General features: G+C 37.9%; 1 protein-coding gene across 1 annotated transcript; it reads left to right on the forward strand.

Moving 5' to 3' along the window:
• The first annotated feature begins 2,183 nt into the window (after nt 1-2,183).
• Nucleotides 2,184-8,491, forward strand: ogfr (opioid growth factor receptor). Its single transcript, XM_053318404.1, has 7 exons — nt 2,184-2,490; nt 3,056-3,121; nt 3,575-3,656; nt 3,749-3,827; nt 5,473-5,539; nt 6,554-6,702; nt 6,793-8,491. The coding sequence occupies exons 1-7, from the start codon at nt 2,359-2,361 to the stop codon at nt 7,895-7,897; spliced, it is 1,680 nt and encodes a 559-aa protein (XP_053174379.1). The 5' UTR covers nt 2,184-2,358; the 3' UTR covers nt 7,898-8,491.
• The last annotated feature ends 539 nt before the right edge of the window (nt 8,492-9,030 follow it).

The raw sequence follows: 9,030 nt of genomic DNA on the forward strand, positions 1-9,030 counted from the left end.
TGAATCCCCTGTGATAATACAAATTCTATTTATACCTCCCCATGTATGAATGCATCCGTCCAATTACTGTCAAAAGATGGACAACATAGTCCAATTATATGTTCACACCTCTGAATTCTTCTTTGTGCCACTGGTTCTTATACTAGAACAACTGGATCTAACTTATGATGCTGTAATACTGAAGATATTACCCATGTGTAAGACACTTACAATAATAATGAGAACTCAGGCTGGATTAGTAGATACATTGGACTGTGTTTGGACTATGTGTGTGTAAAAGAGAACAAGATGCCAGTATGAATGGATGCAGGGCTTTAAAGTGTGGTTTACATAGAGCTGCAGGCTCACTAAATGTTCCATCTGCTATGAGTATATACAAGGAGTCTTCTGTCACCATGTACACTTGTGTTACTGTGTTCAAATTAAAGCTGCAACTGCATTAGTCAATGTGAATATTATTAGACAACTTTTTGATAATCGATTCATATTTTAGGTCCTTATTAAAGCAAAAAAACCAATAAGGAGATTCTTTTACGTTTTCAGATTTGAACATTTGCTGCTTGTCTTTATCTTACATGAAAGAAAGTTTAATATCTTTGGGTTTTGGAATGTCACTGTCACCATAAAACTAAAAAAGAGCACACAACAAAATATAATGTAAATACAGTGATATCGCAGCATGGTTTGGATATGCTCGTTTTCTGAAATTCACATTTATCTTGAATGTTGTGTATTATTTAGGACGATAGTTAATATTTAATCATCTTGACCCCAAAGAAACCTCCAAACAAGGACCATCATAAAAATTTCATGGACTAATGGTCCATGAAATTTCAATGAGACATTTGGCCAACAAACAAACAAACATATCAGACAAGTCAAGGTCTTTTAGGTGAAAATAGTGGGAGGTTTTATCTACTCTGTGTGTGTGTGTGTGTGTGTGTGTGTGAGTGTGTGAGTGTGTGTGTGTGTGTGTGTGTGTGTGTGTGTGTGTGTAATGAATTTTCAGTGTCACAGTACCCTGGTCTCCACTGGGTATTTTTCATACTGTGTCATAATAAGATAAGATAAGACAACATAAGATAATAAGATAAGATAATATAAGTTAGGATAAGATAAGCTATTCCATTATTAGTCCCACAATGGGGAAATTTACATTATTGCAGCAGCAAAGTGGACACTAAAAATAGGAGAGTGTCATTAAAAAAAAAGAATCAGGAACAATAAATAATAAGTACAAAAGCAATTAAAAAAACAATAGTAGTAAAAAAAATATTGTAAAAATAATGGTAACATTATGTACAAGAGTAATATTGGTGTTGAGTGATAATATACCTAATAATATTACAACATAATCCAATTGTTTGTTACTTTATGTGTTGCTTGACTATTAACTCATCTATTATAGGATGGCTATTGTTTTTCCTTATGGAACACTTAACCCTTAAATACTGTTCATATTCTACACCTTCGCAGTAAGAATCCCTTCATAAAAAGTGTCTATAGCAAATATTGAACCACAGATCTGTTTAGAATGCATCAATAGTCTATCTGGCTGATCAATAAATGGGTGATTAAACATGAATTAATATTTCACTTGTTTTTGGAGAAAAGCACCAACTATCACATAATATCATGTCCTATTTTACCTAAGACGTGAAAATTTAATATTGCAAAAATCATTTAAATGTATTCTATTGAAACTGAAAATTACAAGAACTTTATGCAACTGCGGGGTTTATTGGGGGTTTGGGCCACTTTAGGAAAATTCTGGGTAAAAGGCATTTAGGGTGTTTGTTATGTTTTTGATTTTTTTTTACAGCTGTCAAATGTATGTACAGTGTGTAAGGGTTAAGTGAAAGACTTACATTGTGCTAAAGACTCTCATCAGCTGGTTTGCAATTTATCCGAATCAATTACACCAGCATGTATGGTGCCTCGAAGGAGTGTCGGAAAATCAACAGACTCAATAATAATATATGAACGACCTTATTATATTAACCGCTAGATAACACTGGGACATTAATGCCGAGAGGCAGCAACTTAACACAGCATTGTCACATTTGCTGTTAAGCGTGTTTTTACAAGGCCAAATTATGTTAGTAACATTGTGTAAAATTACGCAGTCGTAATTACCGCTACTCAGCAGGAGCACCTGAAGGCAGCGTCAGTGCTGCAGCCGCCAACGCTGCCGCTGCCTGTCTGATGGTCGACTGCAAAGACGGATGGTCAGGGCCGTCCTACGTCTCTAACCTGAAAATGAAAGAGTAACTTGATCCATGTCCGTTTACAGCACTGAACCCGGATACGTGTGTATTTAGCTCCAGTTAGTTATTTAACGCGTTTTCTTTTTAAATAATGGAGGACGACTGTGTGTGTGAGTACGACTCGACCTGGGACACAGAGAGTGATGGAGACGACCCGGCCGGAGAGAGCCAAACACGTCGGTCAAGTCAAGACAAAAACAAATCTGGTTGGACTTTAGTAACAGTACGTGCTTTTAATTATAACTGAGCCAGACTCTAACTTACCTAGCTGATGCCATGGCGTGGGATATGGTGACTCCTAAGTCATCGCTTATGCACTCGGCCAGGCGTTTGCTGTTATTGCCATGACTGGAAAAGCTAATGTTAGCTTTATGCCTTAACGCTGCTGCTGCTGCTGCAGGGTTGCTAACTAGCCTAGCTTACTTTTGACGATAGCTTACTTTTAAGGGGGGTGTGATTAGCTGATGTTACGTCGAAATATTTATGTTGGACTGCTCACAGCAAGTGCTATCCACAGTTTGTCATTCATGTTAAAAAAATAAATAAATAAAGGACTGCTGAACCCTTTTTGCGAAGAGTAGGAAATGGATTAGCTTGGCCTTAACTCTGCATGACTTGTATAACGTCAATTTTCTCATTAGTAGAAACGTTGCATGCAGGTCCTGTCGTCATTTGCTAATATTATAATACGAGTCGCTATGGTTGCAGTAATTTCAGTTTTCCTTTACAACACGTATGCCTCCTCCCCTTTCACGTGGGGTTCATTTCACTTTTACTTTTATTTTCAGTGGCATCACACGCCCAGAAACATGAGGGCAGCAAAGGACATGCAGAACTACAGGAGAGGATACCCAGTAAGTAAGGTTAAAGGACCAGCCTGTAGAATTTAGTGGCATCTAGTGTTGATGTTGCAGATTGCAGACAACTGAATACACCCCCTTCCCAACCCATCCCTTCCTGTCCAAGTGTGTAGGAGAACCTACAGTAGCCGCAAAACCCCCCTAAAAAAGAAAAAGAAAGGCTCTCTCATAGCCAATGTTTAGTTTGTCTTTTCTGGACTATTGTAGAAATATGGCGCTGCAACACCCATTACCCATTTAGTAACGAAAACACAATTATAATTATTTTCAGGTGATTATACACTAATTTAAACACACTTATATTATATACAATTTCTGTTCAAGTCCAAGTCTGTTCCGCTAGATGCCACTAAATTCTACGCACTGCACTTTTATATACGCCATTAAAAGCATCTCATTTGTCACAACTGAGAGGGGTCAAATGATGCTCTTTTGCTCTTTTGGCAGAATCTGACAGATGACGAGTGCTCCGAGGACAAAATGAACAATTTGCAGTTTTATCTCAATAAATTTCCCTCCGCCCCTGATGGTAATATATATTTATATTTTTACCAGAATATGCTGTCAGTGTTTTTATTCAAAAGTTAAGTGTGTAGTGACATGATGATTTCTTGCACACAGATGTCTACATTGACTCATTTCTTAAAGAATGGAAAAATGACTACAAACGACTGGAGAGAGTCCATTCATACATTCAGTGGTATGTATTGTTTAAACCTTTGGGTTGTATGTTTTGGCTGTGTCAAGTGTGAGGTTGCAAAGCTAATGTTATCTTAATCTGGTGACCTTGCAGTCTGTGACATGTTGCACACTCTTTAAGGATAAGTTCACAAAACAGTCAGGTGCCCAAATGAACACTGAAAGAGGGTTAACTCGCTGTAATCATTCTTCCTGTTCATATTGACCATTAGAAGAATTCACTTTCGATGTACAGCTAGTGATGGTGTCAAAATCCACACTGTGTCCAGTTATTTTGTACTAAAAGTCCATCTGAAGCTTAAATGAGGCTTCAGCAGTCAGTTTGTCATATCAAGTGGATGTCTGCCACATTTACAGTCTTTTTAGCATCAAGTTCCCCCTTTGTGTTTCCTCTGACAGTGTTTCCCTGTTGAGCCGTGGTGGAAGTAAAGAAACAAAAAGAGGAACTTGGGACTAAGAAGACGTTAAAAGACATCTACATTATTTGACTAATTTGGAAGGTTAACGCCTCATATTTGCTTCAGTTTAACATTTACAGTTTTGGGCAGAAGGAGACTTGTGGATCACTTACAGTGTACATATATTATAAAGGGAACTTCTAATAGTCAGGATGAATAGGAGGAATGATTACAGCAATAAAAACCTATGTCAATATTCATATGGGCTGTTTTAAGACAGACTTGAAAAATTGTGACCCTGTCCTTATATACTGACTGTATATAAACAAAGAATAATGTATGTTGTGCTTTTGAAGCCCTTAATTAGGAAAATATATTGTAATGCTAATGTCTGCCACACCATTGCATGTGTAAGGGGAGTGTGGGTGGGTTGATTAAAAAAAAAAAGCACAGAAAGACAAACTACCAGTGAAGAAGTAACTTTTTATCCTGTTTTTAACAGTTTAACAGTTATTTTCATTATTTTTCTCAATTAATCGATTAGTTATTTGGTCTTTTAAAATGTCAAAAATTGATGAAACATGTCGATCAGCGTTTGCTTTGTTTTGTCCCACCCAACAGTCCACAACCCAAATATATTCAGTTTGCTATATTAGAGGAATAAAGGAAACCAGATTATTTTCCAGAGCAGTTTTCTTTAACAAAGTTAGTCGAAACAATCAAATTAATAAACTAATCATTGGAGTTCTAAATCCAAGGCTAGAGTAATACACATTCCTCCACTTTATAAGCACCTCACTGAAGCCTTTTGTTCCAAATGAAATCATCAGTACTCACTACCCATTTCAGGCATTAGCTACACTGCACTTTATTTTCCAAAATGTTGAAATTAACCTCCAAAGACTGTGATTTCTTACTTTTCATCTGCCTAATGACAGTTTTCTCATCTCAGCTGTGACTAAATACAGATTCGACCAAAGGGAAACTATGATTAAGCTGACACTTCATTCCTGTGAAGCCCAGACGGATGTCATGCTGTCTTTTGACACAGTTTTGTTTGCTGAGTCAAGACTATTTATTAGAAGGATGTATTTTGTATAATCACAGGGCTTCAGCGTTGTTTGTGATGTTCTTTTTATTTCAGGGGTTATGAACAGTTTGAGAGGCAGTCGACATAATTGCGTTAGTGTATTGTTTCCTTTGATGTTGACTGTTTTTTTGTGTTGTTTCTCTCTCTGTCATTGTAAGGCTGTTTCCACTTCGAGAACCGGGGGTTAATTATATGGCTTCAGAACTCACCAAGAAGGAGATTGAAGTGAGTGAGACAGCAGATCTCTAAACAAACACTCAACCAAAAAGTTAAATGTGCAGAGTTTATTTGTCAAATAAAACTCACAACACACACAATTTATCATTTACATTCACAACACAAGACCATATCTGATGAGTGCAAAGCCAAAAATAATGCCATCCAGTGAGTTAAATATGTATTTCTGATGCTCTGGCTAGCGATGCGTCATATTAGAAAGGCTGGTTGAATCACCCAGAAAATTGAACCGATGCCATAATTTCTCTATACTAAAAAATGGCTTGAGTGATGAATTCTTTAAGAAATGAGCCATAAAAGTAAAAAGCTGAGCTGTCCTGGAGGCTGACTGGGGACCTTTGCCACACACCATCCTGCTCTCTCTCCTCTCATTTCCTGTCACCGTGACAGGAAATTGGCCCAGTATCAAAGTGAAGCGCCCCGAAAATACTTAAAAGAATTTAAAGCTCCATATCTGCTGAAATTATGTATAAAAATATTACATTGTATTATGTAAATGACCTTTTTCTAACCTCATTAGCCATAAATTCACTTGTGCTTAGAAGCTCTGCAGTCCAAATAAAGACATCTTCTCCAGTAGTGAAGTTTGTCAGGTTATCTTAGGGGATAATATCTCTCATATAACTGCTTCGGGTAACAGCTGTAGCAGTATTGCTTTATTATAGACCTGGTATACTCTTTATTTCCTTTTATCAGCGTTACTAAACATTTTTCTTGCATTATAAGAGATCAGTTCACATAAGCCCACACTATCATTTACCAACATCCATCTGTAGAGAAAATATCTTAAAGTTTGGGAAACTTGTGTTCCAAATTAAAGTCTTTTTATATGGACATCACAGACAGATACATAAACAGTGTTTCCCCTTGGATATCCTGAACATATTGAATTCTATGTATTTACCAGTATTACTCATGTGAGCATGATGTAGGATATTTCTGTTATGATCACACAATGTTTTGTTTCATTCACATTTCATCTCCACTGTGAATCCTCACCAGGCCTTCAAAAAGAATGAAGATGCCAAAAAGAGACTAGTCGAGTCCTATGAACTCATGTTGGGCTTTTATGGCATCCGTTTGGTCAACAAAGAGACGGGTGAAGTGAAGCGAGCGGAGAACTGGAAGGAGCGCTTTGGAAACCTTGAGCGGTAAATATACAAATATTCTCAAATAAGAAACTTCCAAGATGTGTAGTTTCTTGTTTGTAATTTCAGTTTCAACTGTCTCATCTCTGGCAGGAATATGCACAACAACCTGCGCATCACTCGTATCCTGAAGAGCCTCGGAGAGCTGGGCTTTGAGCACTATCAGGCCCCACTCGTGCGCTTCTTCCTGGAAGAGACTCTGGTTAAGAAGAACCTTAGCAGTGTTAAACGCAGTGTACTCGACTACTTCCTGTTTGCCGTCCTGGATAAACAGAAACGTCAGGAGCTGGTGCGCTTTGCCTATCTTCATTTTGAGCCAAAGGATAAGTTCATGTGGTGTCCCAGAAAGATTCAGAAACAATTCAGGAAGGCAGAGAAAAGATCTGACGCTGTTGGGAATGGAGATGGAAAGGAAGAATTGTATTCCCGGGGTAAAAACAAAGACGGAGAGCCAGTTGTGCCACAAAAAGAGGATGGACCAGATAATGTTGCAAAAGCCCAGAAAGGAACTGATAAAACTGCAAATAAAGACAAAAACAAACTGTCTGAAGCATCCCCGGAGCCAAAACCAGAAGCTGAGACTGCGGGAAATGGAAATTCAGATGCTGAATCTAATAATGAAATATTAGGAAATGGAAATGACTCTACAGATGATGTTGATGAAATGGATCAGTCGCCAAGTCCTGACACTGTGATGGCAAAAACTGAGCCCAGTGCAGACAGTGAGCTCAAATTTACCAACAACTCAAAGGACACCATGCAGGAACCAGACAACATTATGCAAACAGATGGGGACATTGACACTGAAAAACCACCGAAGAAGAAGAGAGAAGATAACAAGGTGCTGCCAAGCAACGGCTCTGCTGGGGACTTGCCCAGCGGGCAGATGGAGGAAAAAGCTGGTGCTAATAAAGCCGCTGGTCGAACGAGCCCGACGGTGCAAACCCCCCTTAAGACTGCGAAACACTCGCCTTCTCTTTCATCAGAGAGGGAGGAAAAAATCCCAAGGACTGATTTTAATCAAGTGCCAGATAAAAAGGAAGAAGAAGAAACGTTGCAGACAAATGTGTCAGCAACAAATGGGTCACTGACAAGCGCTGACAAAGCCGCAGATGAACAGACAAACGGGAAGGAGACTGAAGATATTGATATGGAGTCAAACCCCTCAAGCTCAGACCAAAATGTGGGGAATTCATGAATAAACTGATTGACAGGAGAAAATACAGTAATTGAGAATAAATGAAATGTAATATAGGGACAGAGTATGACTTAAAAAAGACTTTCTGGGCCTTATTTCTACTATGTTTGATGTTTAGATATTGATTCTTTTCACTTTGAAGGAGTATGTGACTGAGTTTCTAAATGACCATCAGACAGTGTTAAAAGATCATTCTGGTGATATTCTATATTTTTTTTGTATTACTATTATCAACAAGTCCCACGAAAAGACCAAAACCAACAATGACTTCTCACCCCTCTCTGTGGCATTCAGCCTCAAGCCCCATTTATTCACATAGAGGACATGGATCTTTAAAAAGAAGTCAAACAATATGTAGTTACATTTTAAAAGGCTAAATAATCATACAGCTGGGAACTGTAGTTTTTTTTAGAGAATGTTACTCAAACAGGAGTAAATAATAGTTTTGTTGGGGATCTATTTCCAGTGGCGGATTTTGGACTATTTACAGTAGCAGGATAGTGTTGTTATGAGATCAACTCGGAATGAACTACAGTGTCCATGTTCACAGTGATGAAGGAACAGGTCAGTCAGTGTGGCCCACTGGTGTGTTTTAATAGCCAGTGGAGCTCTACGGCACAGAGTAATAAACTAAATATACAGTACTTGTGAGCAGGATTATTTAATTGTGGGTTTCAGTCTTGTCATGGCATTTCTTGACAAAAAAACAAACCTATAGAGTATTACCAGACTTTTCCTTTATGGAAGACTGCAGCTGATATTTAATATCTCTATGGAATACATAAAGCACTATTATTAATGTATATCAATGAATTGATGGTTTCAGCCTTTTTAACACACTAATACTTTCACAACAGAGCCATTTTTTTGCACAAAAAAAAAAAACAATGAATTGGAAGAGCTTTTTGTTAGTTTTTGTGTGAGTAAAAATGTTCTGTACCGGTTTGTGTTACTGCTGGACCCCGCTGTTCAAATGGATTTAAGACTGAATGTCTCTTTAAGTTATATTTCAGTAATGTTGCACAATCTGTATGTTTTCATGCAGATGTGGGAAGAAGACTTTATGAACAACTGAAAGCCTTGCCAAAAATGTGATTGACTGGTTGATTGTACAATATGTTTGTCTTCTTGAC

The sequence above is a fragment of the Scomber japonicus genome, chromosome 4 (genome assembly GCF_027409825.1).
Source record: "Scomber japonicus isolate fScoJap1 chromosome 4, fScoJap1.pri, whole genome shotgun sequence".
NCBI lineage: Eukaryota > Metazoa > Chordata > Actinopteri > Scombriformes > Scombridae > Scomber > Scomber japonicus.

What these genes read in the sequence shown, in the direction of transcription:
- ogfr (XM_053318404.1), top strand. Translation starts at nt 2,359, where the DNA reads ATGGAGGACGACTGTGTGTGTGAGTACGACTCGACCTGGGACACAGAG. An exon ending in ACTACAGGAGAGGATACCCA is followed by an intron (nt 3,122 to 3,574) that starts GTAAGTAAGGTT and finishes CTCTTTTGGCAG; the next exon opens with AATCTGACAGATGACGAGTG. An exon ending in GTCCATTCATACATTCAGTG is followed by an intron (nt 3,828 to 5,472) that starts GTATGTATTGTT and finishes TGTCATTGTAAG; the next exon opens with GCTGTTTCCACTTCGAGAAC.